The sequence below is a fragment of the Amblyomma americanum genome, chromosome 7 (genome assembly GCF_052857255.1).
Source record: "Amblyomma americanum isolate KBUSLIRL-KWMA chromosome 7, ASM5285725v1, whole genome shotgun sequence".
NCBI classification, from domain to species: domain Eukaryota; kingdom Metazoa; phylum Arthropoda; class Arachnida; order Ixodida; family Ixodidae; genus Amblyomma; species Amblyomma americanum.
Window position 1 is genome coordinate 63,660,767 of NC_135503.1, and position 25,985 is coordinate 63,686,751.

The 25,985-nt window shown below is 46.5% G+C and overlaps 1 protein-coding gene across 1 annotated transcript; it reads right to left on the bottom strand.

The window, feature by feature from the left end:
- Positions 1-1,067: 1,067 nt before the first annotated feature.
- Caf1-55 (chromatin assembly factor 1 p55 subunit) lies at positions 1,068-25,951 on the bottom strand. The gene is made up of 13 exons (XM_077632414.1): positions 25,789-25,951; positions 24,773-24,902; positions 23,867-23,917; positions 23,666-23,760; positions 19,246-19,419; positions 18,022-18,076; positions 17,730-17,790; positions 17,509-17,601; positions 17,341-17,408; positions 14,697-14,823; positions 10,841-11,053; positions 4,422-4,532; positions 1,068-1,558 (listed from the first exon to the last, which is right to left on the bottom strand). Exons 1-13 carry the CDS (start codon positions 25,805-25,807, stop codon positions 1,490-1,492), a joined length of 1,266 nt encoding a protein of 421 aa, XP_077488540.1. The 5' UTR covers positions 25,808-25,951; the 3' UTR covers positions 1,068-1,489.
- Between the last annotated feature and the right edge of the window lie 34 nt (positions 25,952-25,985).

The following is a 25,985-nucleotide window of genomic DNA, read 5'->3' on the forward strand; positions in this document are numbered from 1 at the left end:
ATATAGCAAAAAGTAGTGATCGTGATGATAGCTACTGATAGTGACAGTAATGTTAGTGGTAGTGATAGCTACTGATAGTGACAGTAGTGCTAGAGATAGTGGTAGTGATAGCTGCTGATAGTGGTGAAAGCGATGAAATATATATTAAAAATAAAAAAATAAAAAGCAAAAATTAAAATATTTTAAAAAATGGAGGTAGAAAAAGAGGAAACGCTTTCGCATTTCCGCTGTAATCCTGTAATTTTTACTGCTGCTGTGCGCAAAAAATACGGGAAAATGACGGGAATCGCAGAAACATTAGACATTTAGCATACCGGCTTACCAGACGACGCCTGCGCACGCGCAGTGGCCTCGCCTGACCCCAATACCACTGCGCGTGCGCAGGCATCGTCCGGTAAGCCGGTAGCCGTCTCCGGTATGCTAAATAGTCTATTGCCTGTTGCCGCCGTAGTTAAAACGCCGTTGCATTGAAATGATGTTGCGTTTGACGCACCTAGCAGTAATATGCAGTGCTTGCATGGCAGGGTCAATAAAAACGCACACATTTTCACAGTGCGTCGAAGTTATACTTGCGTGGCACATCCCCAGGATGCACCTTTCAAAAGAACTGCTACGTTCGCTGCAATTTTTTCCATACATGAGTGGATTAGATCGATGGGAAATCAAAATAAATGCTGCTAAGTAATGTCTCAGACTTATTTCCTTAATCCGTACCACACGTTTCGAACAAGTACGAAATGGAGCTGAATCCACAAGGTGTCTGCCTGCATCCGCACTGCCATGACACGGTCCGAACTAGAGATGTCCGGTTCGACGCTATGAAAAAAAAGGAACACGGAAAAGAGGCGCCATCTACGAGCAGAGAAACCAACCCAGACAGCGTATATAGTTAAACTTCGCAGCCAACACATGGGAGTGCAACTTCCCCAGATACACATCTGCTTCAACACTTGCAAGGGACAGAATTTTTAGTAAATGTGGAGTCGGAAGGTTTGTGCAGCTAGGTCCCAGTGAACGAGAATAAGTGCGTCGCGAAAATTTCACAAAAAGAACACAAGAAGAACAAATTCCAGATACAAATTTTATTCAGACTTAAATGCAGCCACATACAAAAGAAGCCATAAATAAAATTCGCTTCGTTTAAAACGGATTACGCTAAAAGAAAAGAGTCGTGCGACCAGAAGAATACCCTGCCAAATTTGGTACCTCATGACCTTGAAGAGCCAGTCTCCAAACAATTCAATGTCCAGAGGGAAGAAAAAGGGGGGGGGGGGGGGGGGGGGGAGGAAAAGACAGCACAATGGCAAAAAGAAAGAATGACAGGGAGACCATGCATCAAATCAAAAGTTGCTTTTATAAATGTGCAACTTTCTGCACAAGAAGATAGACTTGAATAACAGTGTGGGGCATGATTATGAGTTTTAGAGATAAACACTGATGGTAGCAGAAACACTGGTCTAGCTGGCCAGTGCTGTTTGCTGCAGCCATCCTAAGATGCCGATGCTTCCAGCTCAGTGGCAGGGGTCTCCTGCTCTTCATCATTGTAGATGTTCTCTGCCTGTGATGACAAGGACAAGATGTTGGCACAAAGCAATTACAGGGACATAAAGCAAACATGAAATCACCAGAAACATTTTGCTGAGGTCAGCAATTTTTGCATTTGGCGCTCGACAAAAAAAATACAACTGCACAGTTAACCTGGCCTGCAGCAGGAAGTATTGAAAGAAGGACAGAGTAATGCTATAGTTCTTCGGACTCTAACAGTATTGCTCAAATCTTCAAAAAGCTGAGCAGCCCGACAACACATTGACCTGATGCAAAAGAGAAAAAATGGTTATAGTTATCTTGCACCTTCTAACCAGGGTTTGATCCAGACTAAATCTGGGGGAAGGGCGGAGGGTAGAGTAGCGGGCAACAAGGGAGGGTTGAAGCGTGAAGACACGACTTTGGTTTGGTGGATAGTTAAAATATGCTTTGTTCACTGCCACGCCGGAGACTCCGTTCGGACCACAGCGAGCTTGTGTACTGAACACACCCTAACGCAGAGATAGGACATGTGATGGAGCAACCAAGCTGTTTTCACTTCACAACTTTGGCAAAAGACAGTTAATATTGGCATCATGATGAAACAGCAAAAACTATACGAAGTACTTTGTCACAAGTGCACGGTCCTCAGTTCGAAGAGATTCACCTTGTTCCCCTGCACACGGTCTCAGCTATGCAGAAAGGAAAGAAATTTAGTTTTGGCACACATGCTTGTGCCCCACATGCTACGGGAATACTTACTTAGTCACACATAACCTGCAAATATTATTTTAATACGCATGAATAAGTTCTAAAAAGTTTAACAGTGAGTTGCCACACGTCTGAGACTTCAGTTGTGGCTATGCAGTCATTGTGGGGATCGGTGACAGCGACATGCATGCAGTTTTATGGTGCACACATATGGAATACTATTCCATTTGACGTCAAAGTATCCAGAAACTTTGATTATTTTGTGAAAAGATTTTTTCTTGATAATGTATAGTGACATGCATAGTTCCAAATCCTTTCCCTTTTGTGTTTGTATGATTTTTTGCTGCCAAGTATGTTTGACTATGGGCCGCAACAAGTTTCTGCTATAGGCCAAACAGATTTTGGTGTACTGCATATATGGTGAACAAATAAAATGAATGGAATGGAATGTCTGAAAAATCGGTCCACGACTACATGCAACTATAGAAGGATTACTAACTGGTGTAACATTTCTTTCCCACCAGAGGGCACAATATAAACCGCTATACACCAAAACAGAGTTCCGCATTCTGGAACTAGTGCAGCAATGATGGGTTATGGTTTGTGGGGTTCACGTCCCAAAAGCAACTCAGGTGCAATGGCCGCCTGGATCGCAAAATGCATGTAGCATGCGACAAAATGGTTCTGCAAATAATTTGCAGAATTTCAACAACTGCACAAAAGAAACATGTTATCATGTCATGCCTATAGCCACTTTGTGAAGGCTCTGGAAAACTGACTGGCACGAAAGTTGTCCGGTGCCGTAAAAAAGCGCGTAAGGGCCGCACTTTTTTTCCAGATTTAAGGGCTAATTTTGGGGGGTGCAGCCCACACATGCAATGTACGAAAAAATATTTTTTGTAAAAGTAAAAACACCCCAATCAGGGAATGAGTGGCATTTATTCTACGCTCAATCGTCACTCGCGGAGTATTGGAGTATTCCAACTCCGAGCTGGTGCTGTGCTCAGGTGCACGCTCATCCCACAAGAAGCCGCGCAGCATATCCTCTGTCAATGCATAGCCGTTGTTCCGTGCTTCCATCACTTAGCAGAGCAGCTTTCCTTCCAATTCGGGGAACTTGCGCAGCTTGCCTCAGAAAGCGCACTTTTTGCAGCTTCTGTTCCCCAATGCACCCTTTTGGTTGCATTATCGTCGGACGCACTTCTCGGCCACGTCGAATTTCCTGCCCGCCGCACACTTGCCGTGTTCAACAGCAAACTCTCAGTTGTGTAGCTATTAAGGCGCTTGCCCATTGCGCTAAAACTGCAACGCTCAGCGGTAGCACACGAAAGCCACAACTACGGTCAGCTAACACGCTGCCACGACTCCCGTGCCTTTGACAGATGATGAGCCACAGCCTCGGACGCCATCCGTGGGCGGCACCTGGAAGCTGCTGTGTGCATGCATCACCACCACGATTAAGCGCACCATTGTTTGGAGCCGGAGTTGATTGAAGAGGCCACAGCGAAGGCTATTCCCGCATGTGTCCTGGAAAGTTTGGGTGCCACCCTTACACAGATAATTTTTTAAATATTTCCTTCCAAAAAAAAAAAAGGTTGCGGACCATATACGATGGGTGTGGCCCTTACATACATTTATACATTATCTTGGCGGCTTTTTGTGAGCCAGATTCCCTATTTCCCCTGTGAACAAAGTGAGTTTACGAGTTTATGAAGAGTTTACAGCAACCTCTGTTCGAAAAATATTCTTGAGCTGCAACTTCAGCAGAAGCACCGAAAAACGAGCTTGTGAAAAATAAGTCAGTCATCTACAGTTTTATCTGCTCCTCAAGCATGCTGTTGTACTTGCACAAAAATATCCAAACTTTTTGATGAATTTTTGTAGTCACCCCATATTACAATCAGCGTCCTGCATAGTAATAACACCTAATACTGGCTGCAGGTGCAGTTTTAACATCTCCACAACTCTCCCAGGTTCAGAATTCCAGCAGCCATCGCGTGTTTTTTCGTGAATCTGCAATACGTCTAACTGCACACCAGAGATGAATCGTGGCTTTTTCGTAAATGCATGTGCACTCTTACACACTCCATAAAGGGCGCAACTATAGTTGCCTCCATTCCCTCCATGACTGCAATGCATTAAAACAAGGGGGGGGGGGGGGGGGGGGGGGGGGGGGGGCATCTTACCATTTGCCAAACTTGCATGATGTTATCTTCCGACACAGAGCAGATGACCCACGGCTCATTGGGATTCCAGGAGAAGTCTGAAATCTTGGCCGTGTGGCCTCCGTGAATGAACTGCAAGCACAAGTGAGGCACAGCCAGTGATCAGTAATGGCTACAGGACCAGCTAAGAGTGCATGTGCACACCTATAAAAAGAGAAGTTCCAGTCAAAAACAATGGTCACGAAAGGCACAGCAACACAGGTGTTGTCCACAAGTATAAGCACTTTGCAGGAGAGTGCCCTTAGTGCTTTGCGCATGAAACCTGTGCCGAAACCCATTAGAACTCATGATTCAATAAGTAACTCCAGACACCATTTTCACTTCACCAAACGACTTCCGCAATAAAATGAGCTGTGTGATGTTTATTCACAGAGCCAGGTATTTTATTAGTATGAAATCTTCGGCCTGCCAAAATAATGCAAAGCTGACCTGAAAGTTGCTACCTAGGTCAAGGCTTAATCAACTGGAAAGACTTGAAAAAAAAATATTGTAAATGGCAGCTTTTGTTCCTGCTTTTATGGCTGTGTTTTTTGAAAAAGCACTTGCAAAAAATTTGTAATTTAAGCTATCATTAATCTAATGCAAACTAATATTCACATTCGACTAGCAATCCAAAATCTGATACTTGCACACCCCTGAAAGGACTTAAATTGAAATTCATATTGCAAAAGTTAGTTCTGAAAAAAAAAAACAAATACACAATGGAGTATAAATTTATCCTCACAGATGACTAAGCAAGCGAAGTTGGTCAAACTCTGCAAAACTTTGCTTCATATCGTTAGGAAGCAGAAAGAAAAGGTTCTGCGTAGCCCACTTGATTGACATCTCCACTACCCAGCGTGTGAACCAAGCAGTCTTAGCCTCTTAGGTTACAGCACACGGTGGATACCCTTTGAAACAACAGCGAAAAAATTCAGCACACACACTTAAGACTGCTTACGTGTGGGAATGCGAAAGCATTACTGTGTGGCGCATCATAGTCTTGGTTGCTTTTGCGCCACTGAACCCCATATACCAACCTTAAATAAAGCATACTTTTCCTGGGTGCATTATTTATGCGCTAGGTTTGTGCATGCATTAAATCTCTTTTCTATGAGTTTATGTGCTTGCGTGCCTGTATCACGCCGCTTGGAGCACCGTACAATGAATGGTTGCATCCCAATTCTGATCTGGAAGTCTGGGAAGGCTAATTGAAGGGGCATAGGTCGTTGGATCGAATCCCTGTCGCAAGCTAGGCCTCAACTTGACCAGCAAATGTAAGCTACAGTGGGATACAACATAAAAAAACAAGTTACTAACACTGGGCCACGGTCCGCGGCGTACTGTATTACTCTGGTGGCAAATCGCAATAATAAATGAAATCAACTTTTTAATGTTTGAATATATTGAACAAGCCAGGTATCAAAATTCTAGAGCTTATAATTTTTTCTTGTGATTAGTAGAAATGTTTTAACAACAAACTATTTTTGTTGTGGAGGAAATTGTGTGGTGGTAGTGAATGTGGGCGGAGCTTCACTGCAGACTTTAGCTGTATCCGACTATGCAACAAGGAATCGTACGACATCACCCGGAACGCTGTACGACAAACAGCTGAGTCACAATTTTGGTATGAATGTCGAGAAAACTGGCACCACTGGAGGTAGGCCAGTAGCGAGTATATACAGATAAACAACATGTATAGGATTGTCTGAAGTGGCGGTGCTTGGCTTGCTGTGTGCATCATATTGCCGCTTGATGACGTGTCACCCTATTTTTCTAGCCATCTCTGGTATTTTGTGTACCATCTGTGAGTACACACACACACTGCGGGCTTTTCTCTTAATGGGACTAGTAATGCTTTCGTATTAAAAATAAACATTTACCACGAACCACTCAACCTGTGCACACTGGCTAACACACTCTTACAATGCCATAAAAGCCCAGATAAAGCAGTTTGTATACATCCTATTTTTCCAGTAAGGCAAAGCAGACTATTTGCAAGAAACCATGAAAGTACCACGCAAATTAGGTGTATTCTGACAACACACAAAAGCTTTTTTCAGAATTATGGACTTGTGAGGAGCCCTTAGCAAACATTTTGGAAGTCTCTTCCAAGACAAAACAGCAAATGTCAAAGATAGCTAAAGAGTTATTTGTGGACTGCAGGCATTTTGCAAAATTTCTAAAACTACTTTTGCTTTGGGGCACCCAATGGGTTTCCCAGCAGCTGCTTCTCAAGTTATTTTCGCAGCATGTTGGCTGATTAATAATGCCTGTATATGCTCTCGAATATATGGACATGTTGGGTATCATATTTACACTATTGTAAGTAGACTCGAATGGAAGTTGATCCCCCAATATCCCGTGTCAGCAAGAAAAAAAGAATATCAAAAGCAGGGCATGCCCATGGGCACATTCCAAAATAAAAATGTACAGTCGAACACGGATATATCGAACTCGAAGGGGATCGCGAATTAATTCGATATATTAAAAATTCGATATAAAAAAATACAGGCCCAGAGACTTTACCTGTGGCGGACGATGACCTACCGATCGGAGCATTCAAGAATGACAACTATTTCCGCACACACGACGCAACGTAATGCTTTATTTGCGTGAAAAAAAATCGCTTATGTTCGTCTGCTTCTTCGCCTTGCAAATGAAATTAAAGACTCCAACCTCGATCTTATCGAGGCTGTTCAGGTGCGAAAGCCCGGTTCCTTCCATGTCGCCGCAACAACGGCGAATCAAGCTGAACGCGGCCGCCACTTCAGCGGTGGAGTACGAGCGTGTAGCCGCCCCCTCGTCCGCAGGATCTTCGTCACCACTCGAGCTGTCGGCCTGGGTCCCTGCGACTGCAGCTACAATGTCCTCGTCGGCGAGGCTCGCAACAGCCTGAACATTGCTGTCAACGTTCACAAAATCGTCAGCAGACACTTCGGCTGGAACGGCAGCCGGGAAAAGGGACGACAACTCGCGAAACGCGTCGTCCATGCGCTCGTTGTCGCCGTCGCCGTCTTCGCAGGTTTCGGGAAGTTTGGCCGTCACGAGGCCTGCCTTCCGGAAGCAGTTGGCCACGGTATCCTGCTTCACGTCTCTCCAGGCGCCCGTCATCATTTGAATGGCCCCCAGCAGGTCAACCTTAAGCTCGGTGCCCATGCGGAGGTTCACCAAAAGCCTATCAATGAGTTGCCTCCTGTAGCCGACTTTGAACGACTTAATGATGCCCTGGTCGAGCGGCTGCAACTTCGCTGTCGTGTTCGCCGGCAGAAACTTGAGCGCGATGTTTTCGAGCTCGCAGGTGGTGTGATGGGCCGAGCAATTATCGACGAGAAGGCAAGCGTGACGCCCCGACTTGCCCAGTTCAGCGTCCCACGCTTGCAGCCATTCTGTAAACAGCTGACGCGTCATCCACGCCTTCTTATTGAAGGCGTAGCGAACGGGGAGCTGCTTACAGTTTTTGAAGCAGCGCGGTGCCCTTGCTTTGCCGATCACAAAGGGCTGGAGCTTTTGAGAGCCATCCATGTTGGCAGCGAGCAGAACGCTCACGCGGACTTTGCTCATCTTGCCCCCGTGACACGTGCTGCCCCGGACGTCGAGCGTCTTGCTGGGCAGCATCTGCCAAAACAACCCGGTCTCGTCGGCGTTGAAGATTTGCGCGGGTGAAAACTTCGCGCAAATTTCCGGCCATTCCTTCGAAATCCACTGCTGGATATCCTGGCTGATGACGGCTCCGCTTTCCCCAGAAATGGTTTTGCCAACTATCTTATGGCGGTTCTTAAACCTCTGCAGCCACCCTGTGTTGTCGGCGAAGTTGTCATCACCGAGTGCAGCGGCAAACCATTTGGCTTTAGCCATTAGCATTGGGCCATCCACCGGAATGTTCTTAGCCCGCACCTCTAAAAACCACGCATAGAGAGCCTTTTCAACTTTCTCGTGGGCAGGAGTGCGCACACGACAAGCTCCCGACGTTCGTTGCTCCGCCGCTTTCGACTTTATGTCCGCCTTGTTTTTTAACAAGGTGCTTAGGGTGCTCCAAGGAATCCCGAAGTCGTCTGCCACCGTCGCACTTTTCTCGCCTGCCTCAACACGCTGAATGGCTTTCAGCTTTGTCGCAAAGTCCAGGTTCTTGCGCTTCTTGACGCTGCTTGTGCTTGCTGCGGCCATTGCTTCCGCGTCAGCTCACCACGATCCAGTCACACACGTGTCGTGAGACGCACGCAAAACAATATTGAACACGAAACACAAGAACGCGCACAAAACACAAGAATTCACGTGCGCAGCTTCCGCCAACAAAGCGCTCGCGATGGCGACAGCGACCTCTGAGGGCGACAGCGACGTACGAAAGGCACGAGCTGTGGTTGGCTGAGCAAAACTCGTGAAAAAGCAACAAGAAAAAAAAAAAGGCAAAAGGAGGAGGCCGCCGGCGCCGGGGAAGGATGAGAGACATTGGGAGAGAGAAAAAAGAAAGCTGCTCCGCAAGTCGCAGAGCGTGCACAGCGGGAGTACAGTCCGAGCCTCCCTCCCCCTCGCTCTCACATTTTCCGAGCCTTTCAAGGGAGGCGCGGAGCTCGCGGGTGCAGCGAGTGCCGAGATCGCGCGGCGTTCTATATATCCAATGGCGGATAAAAATATCGTTCGATATAAACGTACGAATTTCTATACTTTTACACAGAATTTTCAAGGGGATAATTGACGAGTTCGATACAGACAATAATTCGATATATGTGGGTTCGATATATCCGTGTTCGACTGTATTAGCCACAGGACTATTCGTCCACACTTGCACCACCGTCTCTCCTAGGGCTGCCGTCGTCATTGCTACTGTGGTGCAGCACGTCATTCCAATGTCGTCGTTTAGCAAAATCCCACACTTCATAAACGACCACAGCACATCGTCGTCCTGCGAAACCCCACACTTTGCAAACAGCACCACGAAATCGCGTGGAACAGTTGAAAATTTTGCTTCTCTGCACCCGCCACACCTGCCTTTATTAACCGCCCCGAGACATCGAACCTGCGGCCCGGCGCGCATTTAATTTCTTTGGCATAAAGAATGACAGCCATCTTGAATGTAGCTGCGAACAAGCACCGGATGCTTACCGGACCCAGAGCACAAATGATGATTGACGAAGCACTACATTAAAAACTGGTAAAACGAGGCTGGTAGTTGTCAAATGCGTCAAACAGCCAAAGAGAAACTAAGCATGATCGGCGTCGGCTCTTCCGTCAGCTAGCGACACTCCTCGGAAGTGCTGCCGTTCCAAGTGGCAAGGCCGCCACGACTGGCACAGCGGCCCTTCCATCAACTATAGACTTGCCCTTCAGTGCCAAGTGCACAGTTGAAAGTAAAAAAATTAATAAAAAAAATCATTTCGAACAAGCGTGCAGAATAGCCAAATGCTACTTTGTAGAGCCGTAGAGCAAACATAAAATTACAACTACTATATAGTATCCCTGATATACCATATGTATTGCCTTTATTTATGGCATCATGCTTTTTCAAAATTTTTTTAAAGCGAAACTTATTGCCCCAGGGCATCAATGATGGGTGAAGGTGTGATGAATGATGTAGTAGAGATTAAATGAACGGCGTCATGCTTTTATTTCAATCAATGTCGTGCTCCCTCATCACGGCTTCCCGCACCAGGATACATAAAAATAAGCGCTTCCATTTGCTGAAAAATTTCTAGTAAAAATCTTCTACGGTGTTTCTACTCAAACTGTTGCAAAATCAATCACTTCGGACACAAAGCTTTATGTTATGTCAAAAAAATTTCAGTTCTTAAAACTCAGTTGATGGTCTCCAAGCTGAACAGGCCACTCACCATCATCAGCCTGACTACACCCACTGCAGGGCAAAGGCTTCTCCCATTCTCCCATGTCTCTCCAATTAACCCTGTCCGTCCTTTGCCAGCTGCAGTCACTGTATCTCCCCAAACTTCTTAATCTCGTCCGCCCACCTAACTTTCTGCCGCCCCCTGCTACGCTTGCCTTCTCTTGTAATCCACTCCATTACACTTAAGGACCAATGGTTATCTTGCCTTCGCAATACATGCCCTGCCCAAGCCCATCTCTTCGTCTTTATTTCAACTAGGATGTCATTAACCTGCGTTTGTTCCTTCACCCACTCTGTCCGCTTCCGGTCTCTTAACATTGCACCTATAATTTTTCTTCCAACAGCTCGCTGCGCTGTCCTTAAATTAAGCTGTACCCTTTTCGTTAGCCTCCACGTTTCTGCCCCGTAGGTGAGTACTGGTAAGATACTGCTGCTGTACACTTTTCTCTTGAGAACAGACCACTACATTCGTCTTAAAGTGAACTCTTACAACGCCAACAACACCCATCCCTCACAGAAAGCACCCTGTGCAGCCACCACTGTAAAGCAGCGGCCTCCTCACCAGGAGCTCCGGTGGACCGTCCTCAGCGTCTTCAGCCGACTGCTCTTCACCGATCTTGCTGAGGTCCCAGACGTGGAGGCGGCGATCGGTGCCGCTCGAGGCTAGTATTGTCTCGTTGTGAGGCGACCACTGGACCTGGAAAATCTCGTCTTTGTGTGACTCGAACGAGTGCAGCTTCAGCTTTAGGTTGCGCAGGTCCCAGAGTGCAACTGTCTGCAAAGAACAATAATAAAAAAGGAGCAATCATCAGCAGCAACCCATGTCCATGGCAGGACAAAGGCCTCTCCCACCGCTCTCTAATTAACCTAATCCTGCACGAGCTGTGCCCACCTCATCTCCACAAACTTCCTAATCTGTTTCGCCCACTAACTTTTTACTGCCCTTGCTATGTTTGCCTTCTCCTGGAATCCACTTCTTTACCCTAGAGGACCCCCGCTTGTAATCAAAAGAGGAACAAAACGTCACTTTGGCACCCACATATGGGAGCATGTTATGAGGGCCAAAGGCAGCTGACCAGAAAGGCACTACATCAGGATAAGAGCAGCTGTCAGGAGGCCAAGCAAGATCTATGTTGGATAAATGGTAAATGCTTTGTCAAAGTGAAAGGTAGGAACAGCCTTAAAAAAAAAAAAGAAAAAGTGCGCAAGCCTTCATTTCTTGCAGTATACAGCAAAACGGCAAAAGCAGTGGGTTCAACAAGGGTGCACCACTTCGCAACTACAACAACCTAAAGATAACCGCAAAATTATTTCTCGGATGAAGAAGTTCCTCCATGCAATACTACCACTTATTGCTAGTGTTAACCATCCACGCCTCCATAGCCCAAGCTGTGCTTGGTATCAAAGTTTGCACAAATGTTGTCAATCCCTCAGAAAACATTCACCGGGATTCTACTGACTTCTGACCAATGCAAAGAGCATTCCTTTGTATTCAGATTCATCTTTGCATGGGATGGCAAGTCCAACTTACATCAGTGCTCCTTGCTGTTCACTACCAGAGAACAGCGTCCATTAGCCTGTTACCTCAGGTAGAACTATCCTTTGACTAAAGGCATGTGAATAAGTTTTCTTTTGTTCCCCTGTATGCTTGATTCCTATTTCCACACTGGTCATTCAGTAGTAAAAGCACGTAAAGATGGCCAAAATGTTCTCCATACTGACAAGCTGGCCACATGAAAACACAGTAAAACCTTGTTAATTCGGACTTCATGGGAGCGGAAAAAATATCCAAATGTCAAGTTATTGAATGGTCTCCCAAAAACTGTTTGCGTAAAAATAAAATTTACTTCATGAACACCAAGGCAATATCATATTAAGATATAAGAAGTGTGACAATGGCTATTTTTCACAGTTCCATCAAATTCGAACTTCAAGGGACTGGAAAAAATGTTCAAATTATCCGAAAGTTCGAATTATCGAATGACTCCGAAAAAAAAAAACTAACAAGAACCACTTGGCATCACGCCACATTTATTTGGTGAAAGACTGGGCGGCAATGGCTGCTTGCTTTGAGATGAGAACGGCACAACAGTTACAGAACAGCGTGATCCGAATCCGTGAGGTGCTACTATGCATGCGCAGATCGCCTTGAGGGCGCCATGTGCCCAGCCAGCTGCATGCTCGCCTACCGCGTTATGACCAATCTGTGTGTGGAATCACAGCAACGGATCGCGGCATACTATCTCTCTCTATTAACTATTTTCAGCAGTGGAGCTCCACTGCTACTGCTTCACACACCTCACAAGTGGATTCACTGCACAAACTGCGAACGGCACTTGTGAGTGAGCAGTTTTGGCGCTGGAACAACGGAAGAACCATGTGGACGAAAATGCTCAGTGGCGCCAAAGTAGCGAGAAAAAAATGAGGTTAGAAAAGACTAAAGGGACGCTCCAATCAACGCCCGAAACAGCGCGCAGCTGGGCTCAGTTGGCTGGCTGATGCGGGCTGACGAGAAGCTCAGATAAGCAAAGTCAAAACTATGCGGTGCGACTTCTTGTAGACAGGGCCGTTCGCTCGTCACCACGCCTGCCAATTGTGAGAGCGTCAGAGGTGCATGAGCGACTCTATAGCAAGAATTCTAGATTTGAGTAGGGCTATCTGGCCAACAGCTTATTACTGTGATCATAGCTGGAAACGACCACCCTTCAGGAGCCTGTTCAGATTAACCGGTGCGAGGCCCGAAACGTTCAAATCAGCGAGCGTGCGACGCCATAGACTTACTTGGGCACTGACCAGGACCATGAGGCAGCTTGAATTATTCATTTTTTTAATTAATGGGGTTCGCATTATGAGCTTTTACTGTAATATTGGGAGTGCCGGAAGCAGAACTACTATACAATGGTAAGGGTCTCAGCTGCTTCTCTCGGTGTGCGACACCACCGGCGCTTCTTCAGCCGTGGCGTCACACATGAGGTCTTGCCACACCAACAGCACGTGATGAGTGCGGAGTTTTGGCGAGATGGAAGGACGGAAAAATACCACGCCGACGAAAGCGCGTATTGATGCCAGAGCGGCAAGGCACCTTCAAAAAGATCTGTGGCTTGTCTGGCTGACAGGAGTGGCTGGCGGCGAAGAAACGAAACGGACACATTCTCAGCCTATGAGGGAAAGCCCAAACTCTTGCATGCAGGGGGCAGACTTGGGCACCCATCGACATGGCCTACGAAATGCGTGCGCGATTGCATCGAATACTGGACGTGGGAATTCGCAGGAAAATGGGAAAACCCATAGTGAGGGGGAGGCGAGCAGTGGGGGGGGGGGCATGCATTCGAAGGCTCCTGTGGGCTACCTCTCTTGGTCTTGATGAGCGTCGTTGCCTTTCCTAAAAATTGGTTGGCAACTGTACTCTCCATGTTCCATGACTTTTGCACGTTTTCCTTGGCTATACATAATTCCCTGACCACTAAAGAAACTGAAAAACCACTACAGAAACTGAAAAATGGAATGGCCATGATACTGAACAGTATACATGGTCCATTCACAGCATTAAAAATAACTATTTACGGAAATTGCAAATGCCGCAATGAAAACAGCTGCTTTTCCAGTTTAAGAGAGCTGATTTTTCCTGGAAGTAGAACACATTTTATCTAACTTGTGAAGAAACCGTTGCTTCGCTTCCAGCTCTTTCATAAGGGTGGCTACTCTCTTTTTCTTCTCAGCATCTGATAGTGTGCACGAATATCAAATTTTCGATTTTGAAGCAGGTAAGAATAATAAAAACTATCGAATATGCCCAAGCAGTTCACCAACCAAAACAGACAGTTTAAATAAGAAGAGAAGTGCATTTCCACATAACACAGCAATGAGCAAAAGACTGACTAAACATGAATTCTTTCAAGCTTTCAACAAAACACCCCATTCTCACTCAGATGCCTCCAGCAGCATTGCCGTGGGACTAGCACATGATTTTGATGACCTTGTCATTGCAGCTTTAACTACAGAACAACTAGCCTGTATTTGTTTGTCTGCACGGCATTCCAGTTTAGCACAGAACACAGAGCCAAGCTTCTGGAATAATGAATTTGATAACACAGGTTTTGATGCAAATGGTTTTCATGCAAGCGAGAAAAAAGGACGTGACAATATGCATGAATAGCAAGCTGGGCACTCGCTGTACCGTCGTAATTCACAGCAAACCACCATGTTAACATCAGCCAGTTATGCCTCGACTTTGCCAACTTTTTGACGGTATCCCCGACGATTCCCGGTTTCTCAAGGTGTGCAAAATTTCCCTGACAATCCCAGGCTTTCCAGGTCACTATATGCCTTGAGAGATAATCTACTAATCTAGACTCATTCCATGCTGGAGTCTGGCGTCCCTATCATTCCATGCGTCCAAGGAAGAGAGATGCGCTTACCTTGTCGGCTGAGCCCGTGGCCAGGATGAACTCGCTGTAGGGGTTGAACGAGAGGCAGTTCACCTCTGCTGTGTGGGCATCCACTGTATGGCTTGGCTTGTTGGTGTTGTTGGAGCGGGTGTCCCAGCTGGAAAAAACAAGGGTCTTAGACACCGCATGTACTAGTACTTAGCTTACAGTCACTGAAAACTCGCGCAATTCGTAGCTCCAATTAAGATACTACATTACAAATTTTCATTTGTCACGCTGCTTCAGGGACACTCTGAAACTACTTAATTCATGTTAGTATCCAGAGAATGAAGCAGTTTGAAAGCATTGAGGTTCATTAGCAGCAACATCAACCGCATATCTAGGACAACTGGCTTTCCAACGACTGCTCTCGCCGAGACCACTCTCAATGAAAACCAACCATGTGCAAGTTAGAAAAGACTCAAATGAAATGCAGGCATTACCACAGGTTTTTGGGTTCAGGTCCTAGAGGCTCCGCTACACTACCATCCACTTCAAAATAGTGGTGACCTGTTCTTTTTGGTAAAGACGTCACAATACTCCATCTCATAAGTTCGTTGCAGCACTATGGAAGGTAGAGACCTCCTCAGCCAATCAGGAGAGCACATAAATGTCTTCCTCCATGCCTCGTCATCTGCTCATGGCATACACTGATATGGTTGGAAAAGAGTATAAATCTACGCTGTCTATGTACCATATAATCATATGCGCACTTACTTGCGCTAAACACAAGAAGTTTGAGGAGCACTACGTTCATACCAGAATAAAGTCCTTGTAGAGGAGGTAACAAGATTAGACATTAGAGACTTTTGGTAGAACGTATGCATACATATGCAAAGGCACAGCAAACGATATAAAATAGAGCGTCCTCCGTACTGCGTATGCACGAAACGCTATTTCACGTCAAGGTTTTACGTACGCTCGCGCTACGCACGCTGTTTTTCGAACTTAGCGCGTGTGATCTTGCTTGCGCTAGCAAAAATAGCGATGTCAACATGGCGGCGCCCACCTCACCTGCTTCGGGGAGAATTCGTCAATGTTACTGGGCATTTAGGTATATTCATTGCCTATAAATGGTACACATGACACTCACTTTGCCTCCTCTCACCGACAACAGAACGAATGAGGAATAAACTCGCACTATTTTCGATTGTGTAACGATTCCGCCGTTCTTAGCCCTAACACCACCGACTGTGGATTGCCTTGATTTGGATTTTTACGCCAAGGTGGTCATAGCCTTGCCAAATGTAGTCATTTCGGCAGTAGGCAGAATGGTCTGAAAGAAGTCAACATGATGTTATTAAAAGCCTTGCCCGATTCAGTTACCTAAGAGAAAATTAGGCCCTGGCTCGACCTAACTGGCCATGGAACTGGCTATCTAAGCGATACAACTTGGATGACCTTGGCTAATTGTGGAAAATGTGTCCCAAATATTTCCACATAACACCAGATGGTGCCACTGCAGCCTGCACTAGCGTTGCGTTTGGGTTGGCATATGATAAACTAAAAATGCTTATGCAATTTCCACTGTAGCTTCCCGCCAAATGATAGTGCATAATGTATGTAAGTGCTCATACGCTATACTAAAAGTCTATTTTTATGCTCACCGGCAGCCAGTTTGAAAGCGTTTTGCCGCTGCGGCTTCAGCGTGAAGCACGCTAGGCCTGAGCAAGCCAGGAGCGAGTGGTGCCCTGTTGCCCGGAGGCTGCATATCGCTGGAGATGTGTGCCGCTGGCAAACATCGTGTATTTAATTCCTTTATGATGCAAATTCCTAGTACAGACACTGTTGCTTGCTGCCGCAAAGTGACAGCGGTTCAAGAGGAAGTTTGAACAGAAAGACATGTTGCTGGCATGGTCGTATTGCGCGCCACAAAAATGTCTTCGAAGAGTCTCAGCAGCCATATTTCCGGCGCGTCATCCAAATGATAGTTTTCTAGGCGGACGTGATGCGTACTAAATGCTCAGGAATGAGAGCACTTGTGCGCTTTATCTAAAGCCGCCTCTGACACCGAGAAGCCTGGCTGCAAATGGTCTCAGAACTAATTCTCGAACGAAAACAGGCGCTTTTATAACGGACAAGGAACAGAACTTAATTACTTTGAAAGCCAGAGTTGCGGACGCATTTATTACGTGAATGCATCACTTGTACGAGATTTTCGATTATACGACGGCTTCACGCGGTCCCATGAAAGTTGTACAATCGAGCTTCTACTGTATACCAACGTTTTACACAGTTTCAAAGAATAAAAAAAATACTGCAAAAGATAGGCTGTCTCTGCTCATTTGATAGTGGTTTTGTAGGAGTGAATTTCCTTCGCACGATCACAGCTAAGCAGGCTCTGACCAGAACAACCAGCAGGAAAGTAAATGTTTCTGGTTGCAAAAGGTTAAGCCACCGTTATTTCTGCTCCATGTAATAGCAGCAAATTCATACAATCAGCAGCAACCCATCACCTTTCCAGGCCCACTTCCTTCCTTTTCTTCTATAACTGAGGGCCTGCTAGAGTTATCAGCAACTTATTTTTTTGCCCCCAAGCAAGACGCCTCCTACTGTTGCCCAACTGTGTTTGTGAAGCAACATAAGACAGCCTATCCAGCACCACAGAACATGTGGAGCAACCAAAAGCACTCACATCATCAGTTTCTGGTCATCAGCTACAGACCCAAAAAGGCTCTCGTGGAGAAGGTGCCATGCTACATCCTGAGATAGAAACGAGTGAGAGAGAGAGAGAAATATCCATTAGGGTGCAGTCATTAAGACATTCCATACCAAGAGAGAAACCTAGCTATGGACCACTCACTTCAACAACGGCGGTGTGTCCAGTGAAGATGGTTTTAGCGTCAACCACTTTATTCTCTTTTGGCGTAGCATTGATGTCCCAGAGACAAATGGTCTGCAAAGAGAAAAAGTTAGCAGAACTATATAGAAAAAAAGCACAGCATGTCACATTATATGTGCAATGAAAGCAGTTAGTGCACAGCTGGATAAACCTAAGTGCCAACAATCACAAGGAAAACTTACGTGGTCATCTGAGGCACTTAGGAGGTGGCCGTTGAGATTAGGGTTCCAAGAAAGACCGTATCTACAACAATGCAACAAAGAGGGTCAGGTAGGCACTGCAAAGTACATAGCATAAGGGCCCAAGAAGTTGGCACTACTTATTCGGTCTCCGTGCCATGAATTTTTGATGCGGAGAACGTATGCACGAATAGAAATAGTACGCTGCTGTAGACATCAGTGGTAGACAGACAGTGGCTGACTACTGGACAGCAGTTAGCCTAACAATCTACACAGCAATTTGATCTGAGCTTACCCTTCCTTCTGATGACCGCGAAGTCTGAGATCAGGACTACATTCACCGGCGGGATCTGGGAAAGACAGTAAATTAGTGATAACAGGCAGGTTTAGTATAGCATACACAGACATACGCTAAGGGATGGTGTATGCTAAAAAAAAGCGTGCTTCATAAAGCACATGCACCAAACACTACTTCAAACTGAGCTTTTATGTATGCTCGCTTTTACATGCTATTTCCCTAGGTTTAGTGTGCGTGGCTCTTGCGTACGCTAAAATAACCCCTCGCTTCGCAGTCAATTCATCGTTGTTAATGCGTTTTTCAGTATGTTCACTGGCCATAAATAGGGCATCGAGCTTTCACTTAGACTTATATCGACCATAACAAAGCGCATGAGTGATAAACCTGCTTTATTTTCGATTACGAGAGGAGATTCTGCCGCACCTATGCCTAAAAAAGAGAGTCTGTTAGTTGAAAAAAATGATTAATGTTCTAACAACCAGATGGCACCACTAGGCTGAAGTTATCATTCCTTCTCAGTTTGCGTACACTGAACTAAAAGTGTGGGTGTGACAAACAGTGTCACGTCCCATAAAATGCTAGCTTAGTAATGCAAGCTTGCATATGCTATGTTAAACTGCCTAAGGGGGTGAAAGTAAGATAAAGATGACACATCTAAATAGTAAGGCGCAAAGAGGAAAAGTGCACTGGCCTAACCGTCAAAACAAGAAATCCGCTCCTAATGAGAATTTCTGAGAGCTAGAAGATGACTTACTCTGAATGGTAGTCTAAATGACAATAGTAAAATACCAGTAACCAGTACTTTTGTGCACGTGGAAAACTTTTTGTCAATGGTGACAGCCATTAATGCAAACATAATTTTTACTCCTTTTAATGAACTCATGCAGACAATTTGCATGTTTACATGAGCTCGACATTAGTAGAGTTTCCTTTTTGAGTCAAAGTGCATAAAATGGGAAAAGAGACCAGAGGACGAGTCGCGCCTTTCCTACTCAAAATCTGCCCTTTTTCTCAAATAACTGACTGAACCTGCAATCTTGTGAAGTTCATGTTCAACGCTGGCCATGAGGTGGGACACAATTCACATGCTGACGTATTGACTATGATTCCATAAACTGAGTGGCTAAGTGATATAAGTTCAATTCTAGCGACACAAAATGAGAGCAAACAATTTTCCCAAAGAACGAAAAAGAAGAAAAAAAAGGTCTGTGAAGTACCCACCAGGCTTCGAGGGGTGCTTAGTGTAGTCGAAGATTAACACATCGCTCGAGGGGGTCTTCGTGGCGATGATGCACGGGTTCTGCGGCATGAAGCGCGCTCGGTTGACTTCCCCCTCGTGGTTGATCTTGATTTCAATATCAATCTTCCCACTGACCGATCCAAAACCACCAAACTCTGTTGGACAAGAAAAAGAAATTAGAGCATGTGAAGTAATGCAAGCACAATTAATGAAGCACTGAATCAGATAAAGGTAGGACTGAACTACAATATTGTTGCTGGCTGCTGCATGTGCCTAGCAACACTGTTATGAGCAGTGAGCGAGCTGTGTTCGGGGACAACTCGTGTGCGGCAGCCAACCGCCGTTGAACCAATGACCGGGGAGTCTGTGGGCACCCTAAAGGAGCAAATACCAGGACAGCCCGCACCAGAGCCATGCAGAAGTGGAAAAGAGAACACAAGTGGAAGTGAAGAGGAGGAGGTCAAGAGCGTAGCCGATACTACCCAGCCTGTCATAGGAGGAGGTACCCAAACAACAGCAAAGTATATTCAGCAGCAGCGCCACCAAACACCTGAAGAACGAGGCTCAAAGTATAGACGCCAAAAAAAAGGGGAGAAACATGGGAGCCCACATGGACAGGAAAGGAAAGACCGAAGTGTTTTCCTATACGGTGATCACAACGCCTACCGTATGAAGCCCGCTATACTACAGGCTTCAAACTGGCACAAGAGAGTACACATCAGGACAGAGGCAGACGCAACCCTCCAAGAGGCCTGTGAGGCCCTCAATGATGCAGCGGATGTCTGGCAGGCGCAGGAGGCCCTGATGGTACTACATGCTGGGATAAATGATGCAAGAAAGGAGGATTGGCCAGCGGAGGATGCCTTTCAGATAGTGAAAGGCCACCTGGCTACGTGGTTGCAGCGGGCTCCACAGCACCGCTTCATAGTATACGGTCTCCCCCAGATGGCGACCACCCCTACTGGGCTTGCAGTGTGGAATGAAGGAATAAAAAACGCATGCAAGGACCTTGGACATCGAGTGGAATTCATACCAACGACATGGGCGGTTGAGCAGCAACAGGACATGTTGTACACCGAGCGTGCAGCAAATGAACTTGGGCGGCGACTCGGGCGTAGAGCCTGCTCTTTTTTAGGAGTCCACCATTCCAACAAAGGCACAAGAGGGCCCAACCCAGGAGCGCACCCTGCAACACCCTTTATAGAGGCCCTGGGCCAGACACTGCTGCAAATGATGATGGGCTCACAAAACCGATTGAAAGGGAGGAACAGGTTCTGGGGGGGGCAACCCCTAGAAGAACACAATGTCGAGCAGCACAGTGAACAGGGGGAAAGGGTGATGGTTGGAAGAGTAGGGCCTGTTGGGGATATAGGTGATGTTACTAAACTTCACACACAACGAAGAAAGAGAAGACAACGACGGAGCAGAGGCATAAGAAACAGACAAAGGATTTTCTACCTCAACATGCAAGGGGGCCGACGGGAACAAAAGTGGGAAGAACTTTACAACAATCTACAGAAGCAAGGAATCACAGTCGCAGGTCTTGTCGAAACCCATCTACGGAATGAAGAAACCCCACCACAAAACAAAGACTATATATGGGAAGGCTTAAACCGCCTACATGGAGAAAGGAAGGGGGGTGGCCTAGGCTTTCTATACAGGGTTGGTTCCAATTGGGAGAGGATTCCAGGGACATGTCAGGAACACATGTGGCTGACAGGAAATTTGGGCGCCCGCAAGACAGCACTGGGCCTGGTTTACTTGTGGACAGGACAGGGGGCGTATCAGAAAAACACTGATACTCTGAAGTGCCTAGAGACCGATATAGCTGCCATGAGCAATATGCCAGTTATTATTGTAGGGGACTTCAATGCCCACATCGAGGATCTAGATGGTGTGACGGACAGAATGGGCAGACTACTCCTGGACTGGTCCGAAAGACAAGACTTAGTGGTTGTCAATACCACAGACAAGTGTAGGGGGAAGACAACTTGGACTATGCACAAGAAGACCAGCAACATACACTACTGCTTAATAACACAGGCCTTTCTACCTCAGCTTCAAGAGATGGTGATAGATGAAGAAGGCTCCCAAAGCATTGGAAGCGACCACAACAGCTTTGTGCTGTCATTTGGAAGGGAGGGTCATACACATGTTGACAGGGTACACCCAGAACATCGGTATGATTTTACGACGACAGAAATTGATGACATTGTGGCACTGCTGGAGAGCGAGGCGGAAGGTGTAGATGTGCAATCATATGAAGACTTCGAACTCTGGGTAAAAAAGGCAATAACTGCAGTAAAAGCTAGCCGGCCAATTCAGAAGTACTCCAGAAGACATAGACCTAAAGCATGGTGGGACAAAGAGGTGTCCAATGCCCTAAAGCAACGTAAAGTCGCTTGTAGAGAGCTTCGACATGCCACACCGCGGGGCGCACCTGAAATAATAAATAGGCTGTGGGAGGCATACATTGAAGCGAAAAGCATATGGCCGCTTTGGTACAACAGAAGATGCTGGCAGTTAACAGAAAGCTCCTCCATGAAATCAAATCAGCTGGCAGAGATGGCCCAGCGAAATTCTGGCGATATATCCAAACACTTCAGCCAGTGGCTAACGCTGACTCGGTGACCCTGCGAGAACCAACCACAGGGGAGGAGTACGTGGAAGCAGCCTGCCTGGGCTACATTGAAACACATATGGCCCACCAGTTCCAATCCCTGATAGGCCAGGATAGTGCAGCACTACCACCCGCAAGCCCACATGTCGGATCGGGATGTGACACAGTCACAGAGGGGGAGCTGAAGCGAGCACTGCGACACATGGCGGAAAACTCGGCAGCAGGGCTGGATGGCATACCTCCATTACTAATAAAAAAGATGGAGAAAAGAACACGGGAACAACTCAGGGACGCTTTGAACGATGTAATGACCACAGGCACTGTTCCGCCAGGGTGGCGGTGCTCAAGGATACGGCTGGTACTAAAGAGAGGAGGAGACAAGACCCTCTTGAAAAGCTATAGACCCATTGCGGTAACATCTGCTTTGTATCGTTTGTTTTGCCACATTCTGCGAGCTCGCATACAGAGATGGCCGGAAGGTGCTCAAATTTTGGGCGAGCTGCAAAATGGCTTTCGACCCAATCGCCGACTGGAAGACAACCTTTTCGTCTAAGCGAAATGCAGGACGGCCGCTGGGCGCGGGAAGTGTTCAAGTATGTCCACCTGAAGTGTGTCAACACCAAGTGGGCCCGACGCACCAAGAGTCTGGCGGATAAATACGGAGTGGAACCCCCCCCACTTACTTCAAGTTTCCAACCCAACGGACGGCAAAAGATCCAAGAACAAGTGCGATGCGAGGAGCAGCATCGTTGGCAGCAGACGGCCCGCGAGAAGCCAACCCTGGCCGTTTACCAACAAGGGAAATCGAAGGTCGAAAAAGAGCCCCTATATGACAACACTCGGGGCAGTGGACTGTTGTGCGAAGCTAGGAGCGGTGTGCTTCGCACCCGATGTCTTCGAGCAAAGTACACGGAGGGTATGAGCACGATGTGTGAACTTTGCGGAGGCGCTGATGAGACCATCGAGCACATCGTGTTGGAATGTGCAGGCCTACACCCGTCGGCTTCGGATGCACAGGACAATTCCTCAGTAGACCCCATGCCACCAAACGCGATCAGCGGATCCAACAGCCTCGGGACACTAGCGATGGCACTCAGTTTTCGCCGACCCGACGAGCCACCGCAATGGAAGCTGGTTGAGCGAACCAAGCGACGTTTGGAACATTGGTGGCACACACGACAAGGCTCAGGGGACCAGAACGTGCCATGAGCGTGTGTTAGGTGTTTTTATTCTTTAATTTTTTTACATTCTTGGCTTGATCCGGTTTTTAGTACCGTTGATCTCCCGATACAAAGGGATAGCCAGTATCATCATCATCATCACTAACTAGCTAGAGTGCAGTACTCCAGACAAGGAAAACACTAGAGCTATTAATCAGGTTTGGTAAAAAGAACTTTGCTTTCTGAAGACACAATGGCCCAATGGTAAACACATATTGCTTGCTTATTTTAGTTAAATGAATGGTGTGAACTTGATGGCATCAGGGACAATATCATAACTGCCAGCAGCAACACAGCTCCCTTGGATTCCCAACACTAAAGGGGTTTATATGGCTGCGAAGAGTCACAGCGAGACCAGTTTTCTAACATCAACACCATGTAAGCAGCTCGCTTCGCTACTGATTCAATCGCTTATCCCAGCCGGCGCTGTGCGAACCCACACCGATGCGCTTGTCACAGCCATGTAAGCGCAGCTACTGTCAACTGCAGTGCCACTTAAATATACCACTTGACAAAGAAGTTGTGCTACAGGAATGCAACAGTGGTGCTGGGATGTCTTACCTCCTTTCTCGCTATCGTAGTGAGTTGCATCAAATTGAGCATCTTCACTTGGCAATTGTACGCTTGCTATGAGCAGGTGGTTCTGTTCATCAGATCTGAGGAAAGATGACAGGTTGTACACGAAATGCATATCATTTGCAATTTGAGCAGCGCTAGCTCCCAGGACCGAATTCTTTTGCAACATAAAACAAGAAGCCTTACGTGTGTGTCCCCAAGATTAGCCTGTGAATGCTGTAGTCCCTTCCCTCAGGGCTGGAAAAGAGAAATGGAAACGTAGCACAACAAGCTTGATGCAACAAAACATAAAGTTTTCAGTGCTCACGCTATAACAGAAATTAGACTATCAAGAACAACTGAGCATCGAGTGATGAGCAATGAACACGCATCTTCTGAACCTACAGAAACATCACACGTTTCTTTATAAGGAAACCGTTCCATAGCATACAGTAGTGAATAAATGAGCAAATCAGCAATAGAGAAGAAAAGACTGACCAACCTTCCATCTTCCAGCATCATTAATGTTCCCAGCCAATTGGACAATCTCAAGGTTTAACAGCTGATTGCACCATCAGCAACAGTAACCAGCAATGCTCAATAAAAACAAATAGCATGTACACAAGAAACCCTGTGTGTGACTACTGCAGAAAAGCATTCTTGATGATTACCTTACATTGGCTACTTTTTTCGTCTACTGCTTCTTGCTCTTTCACTCCTTCCAAGGTCACCTGGTGACATGAGTAATATAACCTCCGACGTTCTGCACTTCGCTTCTATCGAAAAGTGGCCAACGAGGCCGAGGTTAGGCTGAGGAATATGAAAGCTACCAAGCCACCACAATGGATGATGTACACATTGTATGCCACACATTGCCACATGTACTACAGTGCGCACTTATAGAGACATGGGTGCATTTTATTGTTAATCAGGCGAGCCCTGAAATGAAGGCAACATGAAAGTGAGTGAAAATACGGTGCACAAGCCCCAGTATGCATATCTGCATCAAGAACACCATGGCCATTATTACAGTAACTACTTAGTCTGCAAGAGAAGAACTAAAAGGGCAAGAATACGTCCCCCTGTCACCCATACGAGGCAAAGGGCACCTACCGAGTCACGTCTGGGAGCCACTGGGCCGTCAGGCTGGGCCACTCCAGAGCGTGAGTCATTACGAGGTCATAGAGAAAAGGAGTGTTCTTCTTCCATATCTTGTATTCTTCATTGATTACCCTCTCTTCCACTGAATGCGGGGAAAGAAGGACCGGCAGCAAAGCACAAATGAACAAACTCTGTTTACTCTGTAATGGCACAAGGTGAGGCATCAAACTAGTTTAGCAACTAAAACGGCCCTTCACCAAGTTCTCAGCCTAGATTAGGCAAAAGACCATATGATGCGCCACTCTAAGCTTGCCAAATAAGCCCTTGTACCAACATTGAGCAACATTCCCCGAATATAAGGTGTTCACTGGCTCTGACAAAAACAGAACTGTCGTGGCTGTCTTCCCCGCTAGCCAAGTCTTTTTTTTTTTTATTGGTGGTCATGGAGAAGTCCCGCTCCTAAGATATCAGGGTGGACAATTACAAACTACTCTTTACGGTCTGATAGGCCGCTGCAATCCCGAAATAAACGGCCAGGCCTACTCAATCATGTCAACAAGGGTTTTTTTTTTTTTTTTTAATAAAAAAGGCGCGGTGGCTTCGACTGCTTCACCTCACGACTACGCTGCCACGGAGGCAAGCCAGAAGAGAGTTTAGTTAACGAATCAAATGAAAACTACGGTGAACACTTCCGCGAGTATCGACGACAACCAAACCCAACAAACACACGGCGACTTCAAAACATGGCGGTAAAATATCGTTCAGCGACTCCAGATACCGCGCAAATCAGTCTGTGCCCGAGCAACGAATTAATGCTCGCAGGCCAAGCTCAACAACGCTCGTGGTATGGTTTCAAACTGAGAAAAAACCGATGGCATGCTAGTTAATACCAACTCGTCAGTCCGCAGATAACAATTTTATCCGTACAAGTAAATTCGCTTCGAATGCACACACCGCCCGGTTCAGCCATTCTATCATGCTGGACACCCGAGCACGAACACGCGACATTTACGCTTTTGTCAGCTTACCGGCGTCCTTGTCTGCCATTTTTGTCCCTTGAGGTGCTGCCGGGCTAAATGAATTGCGCTAGAGTTGCTGATCAATGGTCCTAATTTCACCAACGAGTCCTTTTAGATATCTTTTCGGTGAGCGCCGGCGACCTGAAGCGAGACAAAGCCGGCTGACATGCGCAGTCTGCTCTGCGGCTCTCGCGCCAAATCCGCCA

Coding starts and splice junctions, on each gene's coding strand:
- Caf1-55 (XM_077632414.1), bottom strand. Junction 17,602..17,729: donor TAAGTGCCTCAGATGACCAC/GTAAGTTTTCCT, acceptor TTCTCTTTGCAG/ACCATTTGTCTCTGGGACAT. Junction 14,824..17,340: donor GATGACCAGAAACTGATGAT/GTGAGTGCTTTT, acceptor TGTTTTTTCCAG/CTGGGACACCCGCTCCAACA.